This window comes from Protopterus annectens, chromosome 13.part0, assembly GCF_019279795.1.
Source record: "Protopterus annectens isolate FY-2018-M chromosome 13.part0, PAN1.0, whole genome shotgun sequence".
Classification (NCBI taxonomy): Eukaryota; Metazoa; Chordata; order Ceratodontiformes; family Protopteridae; genus Protopterus; species Protopterus annectens.
Genome location: NC_056747.1, coordinates 1,333,902,424 through 1,333,916,993, shown reverse-complemented (window position 1 = coordinate 1,333,916,993; position 14,570 = coordinate 1,333,902,424). Strand labels below are relative to the sequence as shown.

The following is a 14,570-nucleotide window of genomic DNA, read 5'->3' as shown; positions in this document are numbered from 1 at the left end:
ATCCTTAGACAGAGGCATGACTGGAAATCCCTTGCCCTTCTGAGGACAGGTCTGTGTACCTGGATGCATTTGGTTCCCAACCCTCCACCTCTTGGCAGACCTCCCAATAGTCCCAAATTACTCAGTTTTTACCAAGTTTTTGGGTCCCAATGAAGGGGTGCCATGATTCCTGAGTGGCACCCCTTCATTTCCGATTTTTTAATCTATTTTTTTACATTCTGCACTTTGTCATCATGTGCACAATGATGTCAGCTCCGTCAGCCTGTCGGAATTCAGCTCAGACACGCATGCACGTCTGAATACTCATTTTGTAAATGGAGTCACCTGTTTTGAATACTCACACGTCTGTTTGCAGCCTGGACAGACTTTAATGCCATTTTCATTTAGCTACAGAGTGATGGAGTTTAGCTGCAGAGTTATCCATATTTCTGGGGACTTCTGTTTACAGTCCGGGCAGATTTTAATGCTGTTTCATGTACCTACCAGTGATGGAGTTCAGCTGCAGAGTTATTCATTTAGCTAATGCAGTTTTCATTTAGCTACACAGTGATGGAGTTTAGCTGCAGAGTTATACATATTTCTGGGGACTGTGCATTTAGCTACAGACTACAGAGTGATTAGGATTGTAGTTCTGCTGATTGCTGAGAGGTACTGCTGCAGAATCTTTCTGTTAAGAGGGGTTTGTGTGTGTGTGTGTGTGTGTGTGTGTGTGTGTGTGTGTGTGTGTGTGTGTGTGTGTGTGTCTGTCTGTCTGTCTGATGTGTCTGAGATTTTACTAACAAATTTAAAGATGTCATTGCATGATAATTTGTGCAACTTTTAAACACATTCATGGCCTTATGGCTAATTAACATGAGGTTGTGATTTGAAGGAGCAGGACAGTTTTAAAGAAACAGTGCTGATTATTTTCTTCTCTGGTGGACTGCAGGAGCACTCCATTGTAGTTGACATTTTTTCTTTTTCTCTTTCATTTTGCTGGTATCCATTAAACTATTATACCAATAAAAATACACAAAATTGATTTCTCAGATTTCTAAACTAGATGAAGTTGGTATTGTTGAAATATTTACAGGAAAAGCTTAGAGTTCATTACCAAACTGTATCAAAGTATGAACTTCTGATATCTGCCTGATGTAATATGTCAGCAACAGCTAATAACGGTCTCCTAGTGTTCTAGAAACTTAAGGATAATGAAGTTCTGATATAGTGAGTCACAGTGCCCTTGTGAAAATTGAAAGCTGACAAGATTCTGACATTTTATGATTTGCAAAGAGATGGCCAACTGCATTTAGTAGATTGCTGGCCAGTTTTAGATTTCACTTCAAAATTAATGGGATAAGCTTTTATTATATGAATTATCTATGCTTAAAATAATATATTTACTTTTTCTTTAATTTTCTTTAATTTGTCTTTTTAATGTCAAGTAAAGCACTGTTTTTATAGGTCTAACTTTATTTTCTCTTCTCCTCTTATGGACTGTGATTAAACCACCATGTTAAAAAGATCCATAAAGAAAGGAGTGTCTAAGTGTTTTAGGAATTGTTCTACTGACCTTAGTTAAGTTGTACAGTTAAAGAGTTTATTAGTGTATCTATGCATTGCAATCTTGATCATTAACTCGTCTTTTCTAATTATAAACTCTTGTAGTATATTTGTCTTAAGACAATTAAAAGAAAGAATCGGAATAAAAGATGAACTCTCCTTGTATTCCTCTACTTTGACAAAACAAACTGGAAAGTAGCCTTCATCACATAATAAATACAAAGAAGGTCCCTCTAATAACATCAATGAAATTTCCTATATGCATTGTATAGTTAAAATTTGTTGCAAGAATGATTACTCCAGATATATATATATGTTTCATTGCCTACTGGAAAATGTTCAAACAATAAATTTAAAATGTGCTCTGTCTACCAAGTGTGCGGTATTATACAAGGAATATAACTTAATAAAGTCAGGAAGGTATATCAAAGAACACATTTATGTTTCTTGTTTTTTGTGTGCAAGGGGCCAATGATTTGAAAACAGCCCAAAGTTAATCATTATCCACCACTGGTCAGATGCATTTTCTTTGGATGTGGTATGTGTGTTTCAATGGTGTTTCAATGAATGTGAGTTTCAATGGCAGAGAAGTTTTAATGCCAAGTCTCTTTTCATTGTGAAACAGTATTGCTTTGTTTAGCAGATGTCTTGTGTTTGTGCATTCACTGCATTGTGCTATAAAATGTAAAAATAAAATCCAAATAATCATTGTAGAAGTAAAGCAGTATGCACACATTATTATTTATGGTAAATGCGGTGAAATAGATGGCAGTGGGGCATTGGAATGGCTGCAGGGGGACTCTGGTGCAATAATTTGGTTGTCTGTTCTTCAGTTTGTGTTTGAAAGGTGGTATCCCAGAATTTCATCGGAGTGGGCGGGGCTATATACTTATGTATGCAAATTTGATGTTAATCAGCATACACATTTGTACCTTTTTTCATGGGCCTTGTCCAAATTTTTGATGTTTCCAGGTTGAGAGGTATGCCTCTTGGGTGTCTCTGCCTTTTAACCCTCTGCTAGCCTTAGTGATTCGGAATGCGTGGAGCTCCCCAGAGACTATGGAACCAGTTCTGAGGAGGCCCAATAAATTCATAACTGCTTCAGAGGCTAGATCCTTTCTATCTAAGGCTGTACCTGTTGCTGTTATGATAGTGGCGGCAGCCACCAAGAAAGAATTAGCGGAGACCTCTTCTTCTGTACATCCGCCGAACAAAGAGTCTCATACGATGGACAGGTATGGGAAGCATACGAAGCATACGTTTGCTTCAGCGGCCTTTACTGTCAGGTCACTGAATTATTTGTCCCATTTTACATGCCTTGAAAGGGATTCTTTTGTCTATCCGCCGAACAAAGAGTCTCATATGATGGACAGGTATGGGAAGCGTATGTTTGCTTTAGCGGCCTTTACTCTCAGGTCACTGAATTATTTGTCCCACTTTACACACCTTCAAAGGGATCTCCTAAAGGAACTAGGAGATACCCTACAGGATCCTAAAGCTGAAGGAGCTGCGACCAAGGCGGCTTCACAGCTTGTGACCTTGACATCTATAGTTAACTCCTTCATGCGGCTGATCTCTTACTTGGCAAATCACCAGTGCAGACTGAATATCCAGATAGAGAAAGTAAATCATCATAAAAAAACAACTGGATAACCATAGCTAAATTTACTCCACTTTAATAAAAACAGTACTGAGGAGGGGAGCAGGCAGAGCAGTTGCTTTGCATAGACACTCCTGGATGCACCTTTGTCAATTTGCGGAGCCTTTCAAGTCCTCCTTTACCAACACCCTCTTAAACTGGTCATCTCTGTTCGGGCCTCAGGTAAAAGAGACTTTTACCAGATGTGAATGGAATGGCAAAACTCTCTCTGTCATAGGAGTATGTTTTTCCGCTCCCTCTAGACCTTACCCCAAGGGTCAGAAGAGTGGGAAGATGTGGTCCAGAAAATCCCAGGGAGTTTTGCCTGACACACATGGAGACACTGATCCCGAGGCAGGGGGGGGGGGGTCACAGAATCAGGCTGACAGAGATACCTTTTCTGGCAGACCTTTCCAGCACTCCTGAAAGAAGGCCCGACTGTCCGCCTCTGGAGGCAGTCAGGGGCAGATTATACCAGTACCCAAAAGCCTGGCAAACAATCATGGAAGATAGATGGGTACTGTCGATAATATCCAGGGATTACAAAATTCCTTTCTCCCAACCACCCCCTACAACAAATCATTGCACAATCCCAGATGTTCCACCCAGTCTTCAGGATCAAGCAAACCTAGGAGTTCAAAGGTTGCTGGAAAAAAGAGCCATCCAAGAACTCCCCACAGACCAAATCGAATCCAGCACTTACTCAATGTTCTTTTTAGTTCCAAAAAAGACAGGGGACTGGAGGCCCATTTTGGATCTCAGCAAACTCAACAAATCAATCAAGAAAAAAGTTCCAGATGGTAACACTGCAGTCCATTCTTCCCTTTTTGGGTCAGGACAATTGGATGTGCTCCATCGATCTCCAGGATGCATAATACCATATAAAAATGGACAGCCGATCCAGGAGGTACTTACGCTTCTGGCTGGATTCCAGTCATTACCAGATGAGAGCTCTGCCCTTTGGTCTCACCACAGCCCCCAGGGTGTTCACCAAATGTATGGCAGTTGTCATGGCTCATCTGAGGCGTCTAGGATTCTGGGTGTTTTAATATCTAGATGACTGGCTCCTCACTGCCACCACCAAGTATCAACTGATCGAGGCAAGGGACTCCACTATTCACACCTGTACACAACTAGGCATCGCCATAAACTATGAAAGGTCTGCCTTGTTGCCTTGTCAGTATATTACATTTATAAAAGCAGATTTAGATACAAGGGCCATGATAGCAAAACTGCCTCATGAAAGAGTGTTAACCATTCATCATCAAGTTTTATTCCTCATGTAAAGAAAGAGAATAGATCCAAGCAATATTTGTCCTCAAGGTCTTGGGTTTGATGGCTGTAGTGATTACCTTGGTCCCTATGGTGCGCTTCCACATGAGAATTCTGCAGTGGCTCCTGTTGGCTCAATGGTCATTCCGGGAATTACCACTGTCACATCAGATTTGGATCACGGAGTCATGCAAGAAGAATTTAGCATAGTGGCTTCACTCCCCTCTGGTATCAGTGGGTAGACTGTTTCTAGCCCCCCATCCTGTAGCCACAGTGACCACGGACACTTCCCAGATAGGGTGGGGAGGCATTATCTGGGACAGACTGTTCAAGGGATTTGGCAAGAACACGAGTACCACTTGCACATAAACATCTTAGAAATGAGAGTGGTGCTTCTGGCGTTGCAAGCACTTCAAGACTATCTACCTACAGGGACTATAGAAATTCAGACAGACCATATGTCGGTAGTATGATACATCAACAAACGGTGGAACCAGGTCTTATCCCTTGTGCCAAGAGGCTCTACGAGTATGGCAATGGGTGATGTCTTCCTAATGCTTTCTCGTCGCAACGCACATTCCGGGGAAATACAGTGTGATAGCAGACAAGCTCAGCAGGGCTATTCTGATGCCTCATGAGTGGTCCCTGAAACAGGAAGTTGCAGAGCTGTTTTTTTGCAAATGGAGCCAGCCATGCTGTGATCTTTTTGCCACTCCCCTCAACAACAAATGCAGCAGATACTTTGCCCTAGTCCCACCACCAGGACACTCACCCAGGGATGCACTGGTTCATGATTGGCCCGTGGGATTGCTTTATGCCTTCCCACCATTCCCCTTCCCACCATTCCCCCTTATCCCCAAGGTTCTTCAGAAAGCACAGTCATTGGGTTGCAAGTTAATTTTCATTGCTCCTTACTGGCCTCAAAAGATTTGGTTCCCATTCCTCTGGCCTCATCTACAAGGGGAGCCTTGGATACTGGACCCAGTTCCAGATCTCCTGATGCATTGGCCAGGTGCTCTCCTCCCTTCCATCCATACTCTTAAGCTGACAGCTTGGTTTCTCCACTTCCAGTCTTAGCCAGGCTCCCAGATGTTTCCCCAGCAGTTCAACACATTTTGATTTCATCCCATAAACCCACTACAAGAAAACTTTATGCTAGTAAATGGAAGAGGTTCTCTTGTTGGGCAAAATAGAACAACATTGATCCTTTTACTGTCCCCATTTCTAAGATTCTGGATTTCCTTGCTGAAACATTTGAACGAGAAGCAGCGGCAGCTACTGTCTGAGTTCAGCTCGCTGCCATTTGTAATGTTCATGTAGGAGAAATGGGATCTAACATCATGTCCCACTGGCTATGTAAAGCATTCCTAAGAGGTACTACCCTCTTAAGACGTCCAATAAGAAAACCTTTCCCCTCTGGGATTTAAATCTAGTTTTAAAGACTCTCATCCCCCCCCCTTCAAGTGAGCTGCTTCTTGTCCTTTGAAGTTTTTGACATTTAAGACTTTTTTCTTAACCACCATTACTTCAGCTAGGAGGGTTTCAGAGTTACATGCCTTATCTATTTGTCCACTTGACTTGATTTTCCACAAAGAAAGAGTTTTTCTTAGAACCAGTCCCTCCTTCTTACTCAAGGTGTGTTCAGAGCACAATTTAAACCAAGCCATAGAGCTTCCTGTATTCTTCCCCAATTATGGCAACAAGGCAGAGTATAAGCTCCATCAACTGGACGTTCATAGACAGTTACATTTTATTTACACAGGACTAAGGATTTCAGAAAATCTGACCAATTGTTTATATCCTTTGCAGACAACAAGAAAGGTTGTCCAGTCTCTAAAGTGACCTTATCAAAGTTTCAGATACTACCATCCATGTCTACACTTTGCGGAACAAAGAACTTCCAGGAAAATTTAAAGGACACTCAACTAGGGCCTTGCCTACTTCTATTGCTTTTCAAGCCAAACTGCCTTTAGATTCAATCTGTGCAGCAGCTACATGGGCTAATTCTCATACCTTTATCTCTCATTACGAAGTAGATGTGGGCTCCCGGAACAGGGCTTCCTTTGGTTCCACGGTCCTGAGGAGTCTTTTCCAGTGAGCCACCCAAGATATGGGTGCTGGGGATGCTGTCCCAACCAACAAGAATGGAGGTGAGATGGGGACAACATAACATAAAGAGGTTATGTACTTACCATAACGTTCCATGTTTGTTGTCCTTCATTTCACCTTCCTTCTTGCGTCCCACCATCCTTCCCCCTCCTGGAGGACTGAGCGGAGTTTTTCTTCCCTTTTGTTTGGCTACACTGGCTGAGTTCCCTTTTGCTTACCAGTTGGTTAGTCCTAGTCTTTCCTTCCTTTCTCTTTGCTGATGATTATACATTCATATGCAGGTCCTTTTCTCATAAGTAAGTTTAGTAAAATTTGGACCTGTTTAGTCTGGTGGGTTATCATAAACGAGATCTAGGTAACTACTGCTAGGCATGTTGGGATAGGGGCTAGCCTCGAGCCAGTAAAAAGCTCTCAAGCTATAGCATATGGCCGAGTTGGAACCGAGGATCGGCTTTGAAACCAACCAGCAAGAAGGACGGTGAGATGAAGGACAACAAACATGTTACGTTATGGTGAGTACATAACTTCTTTTTTACCCAAACTGACCATTTCACTGCTCAGATTTTCTTAGTGTCTGTTTTCTTACTGGGAGAGCTGAAATTAAGCTGTTAATCAGTGTGTATCTTGCCATCTTGGAAGTAGTCAATGACCATGAAGTCTTATTTCCAGGAGGGGAAGTCCTTGTCCCAGGGATCATACTGGAAAAAATCCTAGTAATACTTCATGGATGTGGTAAAGGGATGGAAAGTATATTAAAGGTGCATGGCTAGTGGTAACAAACAGCAGTGGCAGTCTTTAACAGGTAAAATAAGAGTGCACAATAAAAAAAGTTTATTTTACTATTGGAGCTGATATTTTTGATCTGCAGAATAGCACACTGGTGACTTCCAGTGGACTACGGGTTAGTAAAAATTTATACTGTAGGGTTTCATGTGCTATTATCCTATCAGTCAGTGATCCCACAACTGAAAAGCTTAATTTTTACTGTAAGTAATAAATTATACACATTCATCATTTTATCAGATTAAGGCACTGTAAGGTATTGGTAACAGGAGACTTAGCCCCTTGTAATATGTTTAAACCACTTGTCTGCCTTCCATGACAGTACTACATAAAGTGTATATAAACCCTTGAATGATCTATGTGCTGCCATGACTTCCCCTTTACAACTCCTACAGTGAAAACCACAGCTACTTACATCAACAATCAGGAAATCCAGCCAGCACCAAGCATTAGTAAAGTAAACCTTGAATCCATATGCAGTCCATTTCAGAAGCATTTCCAGAACAAATACGTAGGTAAACACTTTGTCAGCATATTCTAGAATTGTCCTGATAACTGCCCTCTGTTCAATGTAGATGTCTTCAAATGCCTGAAATGAATGACAAAATAATTATGTGAGCCAGATCATGCACACTTCATCACTGCTTAAAGAACACAATTCATGTTTTCATTTCTTAATTTAAATGAGATTTGGCAGGTCAAGCACTTATGGTATTAAACATGCATAGATGTAACTGCTGTAATGAGACATTTTAGTCTGGTGTTCATACTTAGCTGTGTGCATGTTTTACTAACCATAGGTGATTTTAATTATAAATGAACAAATGCTGTCTGTCTGTGCTCATTTTATAACTATTTCTGTGGAAAGTTATCCTATAAAGGAAAAGATGGATAGTTTGGAATAGTTACTTAGTTTAACCCTTTTCCTCTATAATTTCTGACCCAGATAATGACGCTAGACATGAATTTGTACAAGAAACTTTGCTGAGGTTATAGACATTGTAGCAGAGATCACAATGGATAGTGTCAGTCATTCAAATGTTTAAGATGTGCTTCTTAAATGTAGCATTACCTCTCAGCTGTCCAGATTTTCACTAAATGTCCAGATTTGTCCTCATATTTTTGGTCTGTTCCTCATAAAATTGTAGTTTTGTAGTAAATCACTGGCAAATCATTGAGGATTCAAGTCAGACTATAATGACAGGCATTTGAGTTACAGGATCCATTCTCTTCAGAAAATTCATGCTTATTTAAAAAACTGTTGTTATATCAGTGTTCTAAGTTTGTAAGAGCAATATTTAAAAATTGTCCGTATGTGGGGGCTTTGTTCCCCCATTATTTATCTCTTTGTCCAGATTTCTTGCTCTAAGAGGATGAGAACATACCAAATGTCATTGTAAATACTTTTAGTCAGCAGTACATCATTTAACTGAGGGTTCTAGTCAGTAGTACATTGTTTAACGGAGGGTTCTAGTCAGCAGTACATTGTTTAACGGAGGGTTCTAGTCAGTAGTACATTGTTTAACTGAGGGTTCTAGTCAGCAGTACATTGTTTAACTGAGGGTTCTAGTCAGTAGTACATTGTTTAACTGAGGGTTCTAGTCAGCAGTACATTGTTTAACTGAGGGTTCTAGTCAGTAGTACATTGTTTAACTGAGGGTTCTAGTCAGCAGTACATCATTTAACTGAGGGTTCTAGCCAGTAGTACATCATTTAACTGAGGGTTCTAGTCAGCAGTACATCATTTAACTGTGGGTACTAGTCAGTAGTACATCATTTAACTGTGGGTTCTAGTCAGCTGTACATCATTTAACTGAGGGTTCTAGTCAGTAGTACATTGTTTAACTGAGGGTTCTAGTCAGCAGTACATCGTTTAACTGAACATCTGAGTTTTACACTGTTTTGTTTCTATAAGTATACTGTCAATGTAGGTGAGACTGTAAGTGCTTAGAGATTGCAGTCAAACTCCTCTGAGTAGACTCGTGTCTGACTGGTACTGTGACTTAGAGTTCCAGCTATTCATCTGTACAGTGGTGGTTGATGACAGTTTTTATTCAATAGGCATACCATTTAAAAAAAATCAAGGCAATTTTCCCTTTTTTCCCTTCTAGGTTTTAGTTTATTTCACATGTTGCTGGGCAACTCATTAATTTAAGATTGTAATAGTTATTACATAAAGGATAAAACAAGAATAAGATTGTTGGAAGTTTGTTTCTGAAAGGTTAAGGTGCTACCAATTTCACATCAACAGAATATTAAATGATTATACCCTTATGCAATGTATATTGATCTAGACCATTTCCTTTTTTAAGATACCTCTGAATATCAAATGATCCACCAAAAAAGACAAGGACTTTAAATAATAAGTTGATATACCTGCCATAGTAACTGTCAAAAGTGGTCTGAGCTCTTGAGTAAATATGCCTAACAAGCATAATTTTAGTATACAAGGCATTCTCTACTGTAATAAATGCCAAGGCTGGTTAGTATTGTTTAGGAAATGGCATGCCCTTTGGTACTGTTGAGTTACACATCAGAATGGGACATAGAAAATATAAGTCAAGCTTTGAAAAATTTTGATGATCCTAGATTAGGGGAGGGGAGTATCAGTGACCCGATGTTAAAAATAATGCCACACTTCCCCTTTGCTCCAAAGATGGTCAGGGGGCCCCATATAGGAGTGAGAGTGGTGTGGCACTTAGCACTATTGAGTAGGCTGACTCAATCCTGCATAAGGTTGGAGGACTGACGTGTATCTATGATGCACACACACACACACACACACACACACACACACACACACACACACACACACACACACACACACACACACACATCTCCCAAGTTCCCTTGAAAGCAGCTCTTGCCTGCATCACTGCTGCTTTGGGGAGAGGTTATGCACTATGACAGCTAACTCCCTGCTTCCAGCTCTCACCTCCTGGGGAATGAATGCTTAGATGTGCTTTTTCCTTGACTAGGGAGTAAATGAAAAATGAAAGGGCTATCCCCTTGGTTGGGGATATCCCCTTGGTTGGGGAATAAATGGGCCAGCTCTCACCCTTTAGAGGAATGAATGGTTCTATATAGAACTGGATGGATGGACCTGAGGATAACAAAGGACAAAATTATACATGCATTAATAAATAAATATTGTCATCGTTGGCTTGTAGGGTGTTGGGACACTCAGGGTTATGTAAAGCAAAATTTAAAAAGAGGCCACACTTACCAAGGCTCCACTGCTCAGCAGGATCATAAAGATGATGAAGGTTTCAAAAATGTTATGTTCCACAATTATAAAGCAGGTTTTACGAATGTTCCACCATGTTTTTCCTTTGCCTTGTGTAATATCAACAGTCAAGCAGGGGCAGCGCCTCACACAAGCTGTGCACAATAATATAAGTCAAAAAGTCAATGAGTGCGAATGTTTCTTCTTTCTAGTTCATCATAATGTACATTAACTATTTATCTGTGTGCAATTTAGCCATCTCATCTCATATTGCTTTAATTCAACTTTTATTAGTCATCATAGTCAGAGATATAAGTGCCTTTTGTTGGTGACAAACTAATAGCTTTCATCAAGTTAACTGACTTTTCTAGAATAACACACTTTGCCAAAATATGGTGTAGGAATCAATGGTCTGCAGTTTATTTGTGGCATATCACCTTAAATGCTAATCTCTACTGCTGGTCAGGGCATAGGTAAAATCACAGTACCTGCAACAGTTTCTATGCAGAACACAAATATGACCTGTATATCAGTATCTAAAACACTATTTTGTAACTCTCCAGCTGTTGTTTCATAGTTATTAAACTAAAACCAGGCTGTAGTTTAATTGTGCTGCTTGAAGTTTGTTACCCATCAAGACCTATTGGCAACTAACAATTAAAATTCAAAGTATGCTAGAAGGTTTGAACTAGCTGTATAGTATGTTGGTGGCACAAACTGAAGTGGTAATGGGTCTTGTTGCAAAGGCTGGCTCAGAGGTGTAGCTAGCTAATGTGCCACATACTGTCCCCTGATTTGATGCCTCTCCAAAAAAAAAAAAAAAAAAGATTCCTACATTTGTAGCAATCAGTGGATACAGTTTATATTACATATGGAGCAAAGAGAAATGGATAGTGCAATCATAAGTGCAACATCTGTTCTGGTAGATTTTTTAGCTGAATGTAGAAAAGAAACTGCTGATAAAAAAAGGTATAATTAGTAGGGCGTATAAGATGTTGTACAATAACTACAGGAATCAATCAGAGGATGTTGGAAAAGATTGGGAAGGGAGTTTGCATAAGCAAGCTATAAGAGAACAATGGGATGACATATGTATGGCTCTCAAGTATGCAACAAAGTCCAGAAGGTTTAAAGATTTTTGCTTGTAAGTGTCTGCATATGTATTTGTATACCCCAAGTAGACTTCAACGAATTTTTCCTCAGGTAGGTAGCAAATGTTTTTCGTGTGATGGGGAAGAAAGAGGCAACTGGGAGCATATGGTTTGGGAGTGTAATGAAATGGCAGATTTTAAAAATGCTGTACAGAATACTCTGTCAGAAATATTGAGTGAGAAAATGCCTGTAAGTAAGGAAAAGATTCTTTTGAGCTGGGGTACAGTATCTGAATTGACTAGACATAGTAAGGCCTTAAATTTAATTCTGTTGACCACCAAAAAAAACAGTTACTAGAAAATGGAAATCAAAGTCTAAACCAACTGTATTTGAAGTTTTAAATATTATAAAAGAGAAAGGAACTGGAAGAGTGATATTTAGAAAAGGGAATGAGCAAATTACATAGAAGTAAATGGAAACTGTGGGAACTATACATGCATAATAATCTTCAGGAGAAAGAGAACTGAGGTTTAAGGAAAGGAATTGAATGTTGCACTAATGATACTTAACTAAGAAAACAAAAAGAAAAGATATGTGATATATGTAAATGGAAAATGTTAATATGTTTCTTTCTGTTTATGCATGTTTGCCTATGGCATAACTGATACTTTATTAAAGGTGTTTAAAAATGGATAAATAAAAGAAAAAAGAAAAAAAATCAAAATGGGATGGCCAGTAATAGATACTGAAGGGCCATCATATTGAATACTCTTACTTTCATGAACAGGTTGAAAAAGGAAAGATCTGGAAATGATCTCCATGAAAGGTCTTTCTTTGGAACCAGAAATATTTTGGAGTAGAAGCCTTTTCCTTTTTGATATAAAGGCAATCATTATGTTACTCCTAGGGGCTGCAAAAATCAAAGAATGTGAGGAAAAACTCTGTTTGAGAGGGTGTAGAAGTATTCTCTTAAAAGAAAGTGTGTATTCAGTGTAAACCGCAGCTCTCCTGAACCACTTATATCACCTAAGAGTATAATACAAACTGCTGAAGGGGAATGTTGAGACAAATTTAAAGAGAAAGAAACAGGAAGGGAGTGGGGCTAGAACCCTGGCATAGTCATTCTGAAGTTTAGACTGCCCATTTTTGAAAGAATCAATATTTTTTTCTTTCTTTCTTTCTTTTTTTTTTTTTGTTCCTCTCCTGCTGTCTCTTTTTTGTCCAGTGTTTACCAGAAGGTGGCAGGGATTGCTTGTTTCATCTTTTAAGAGGTTAGAGGATTTAGGAGATTGGTTATGGGGAGACAAGAAAGATCTTTGAAACATCCTGAATTCATTTCCATCATTCGTCAAATTGTTTGGGGACCTGAACAGCAGAAGACACAAACAAAACACTTCCTTATCTACAATACAATTTAACATTTTAAACTTAGTTCATCAGCAAACTTTTGGTTACTTACCCAGGCATACCTCCTCAAAACTATAACAGTAGCCCTAGTGAGAGTATCTACACAACCAGTCACACTCTTCAGAGCTTGTTTAGATACTTAAGAGGAATTAGAGATAACAGGATTCAGATATAAGATACCTTTCTAAAGGAAGAGTGGCAGAGTATTCCCTTAGTCTGCACAACAAAGAATTAGTTAAAAATTCTGTATGCAAAAGTGGAAGAAAAAAGGATCCATCAGTTCTAATACCTTACCTTCTTTACAGGAGCAGTAGTAGTATTGACTAAAAAATAGTTTCCAGCTGACAAAGAGGTTGACTTGGCAGCTGGGTCTTATGTAAGATGAAAAATCAAGAATTTGTTAGCTGGAAGCACTTTATAAAGTCTATCTGCCTTTTTGAGGACTGTAGGTTGTGAGTAAGGGTTATCAGAGGCAGTAATAAAACACATACTCCAAGGCTGACGAAATAGCAGGGATTTGTGTAAAGTGAGGCACACCCTCTTAAAAATATTATAATATCCCCTCAGATTGGGGGAAGCATCTATATGTTCCCACAAAAATACCTCATTCATTCTGCAAATAGTTTGTGATAAGGAAAATTCCTCCAAGAGAGATGGAGAGGACCAGCTATCCTAAGAATCAATTTTGGGCTTGGGAATTTCCAGGAGAAGAAGCCCTGTCTGTGTCAATGTCATAATCCGCTTGACAAACTTTACTCAGAAATTTTTTTATTGAATTCCCACTGTGGTAGGAATTTCTGAGTTCAGGGATAAACAACCTGCAATATCTTCCTGGTTAAAGTAAGGAGATCAGCACCTTTTTTGAGCAGGCACCATGTCTTCAGATGAGCAATGTCTAACCTTCTGTTTTTTTTTCTTTTTAGGGATCTCCGTGGAAGAAGACTAACTAAGAGATGGCACTTCTGTGTGGAGGGAACCCATCTGAAGACTTATCTGCCAGATATGAAACCTGAATGTGAGTGCTGATCCTGTGAAACCTCAGAGCTGTTTTATTTTACGACAACAATAAAGTTCTGAAATTTTCTTTACTTTGACTGCTGATTTCTCTCCAAGGGCTACCAAATCAGCAGTCAGAGAGTGGGTGTGGGAGGGAGCCAAGTCAAAGACTACTGCAGCAGTAAGAATACTGAATTTCCAGCACTTCTAAATCAGAGGTCATGGTTGTCTTCTGTAAAAGAGTGGATTGCTCTTTGGAAGAGAGATGGAGGAGCTATCTCAAGTGGAGGATTTTGAGCATCTCAGGGTCTTGTTCATGAGTGAAGGTAAAAGAGATGACAAGATTGACCAGCAGATGGTTGCAACTGTGGCAGTACATCAGGCAGTATACTGGGCTGGGGCAGTGAAGTAAGAGCTGAATCAAAGGATGAAGCTCTTGGCTTACCGGTCAGTCTATGTCATCACCCTCAGTTGTGTTCATGAACTTTGGGTAGTGACTAAAAG

General features: G+C 39.7%; 1 protein-coding gene across 1 annotated transcript in view; it reads right to left on the bottom strand.

Annotated features, from left to right (window-relative positions):
- LOC122788286 (sodium channel protein type 4 subunit alpha-like) overlaps positions 1-14,570 on the bottom strand; it is a 1,768,016-nt gene that overhangs the window by 273,573 nt on the left and 1,479,873 nt on the right. The window contains exons 19-20 of the mRNA XM_044055359.1: positions 10,572-10,726; positions 7,761-7,934 (exon numbers count right to left, since the gene is read on the bottom strand). Coding sequence (XP_043911294.1) covers positions 7,761-7,934; positions 10,572-10,726 — 329 coding nt within the window. The remainder of the gene's footprint in view (positions 1-7,760; positions 7,935-10,571; positions 10,727-14,570) is intronic.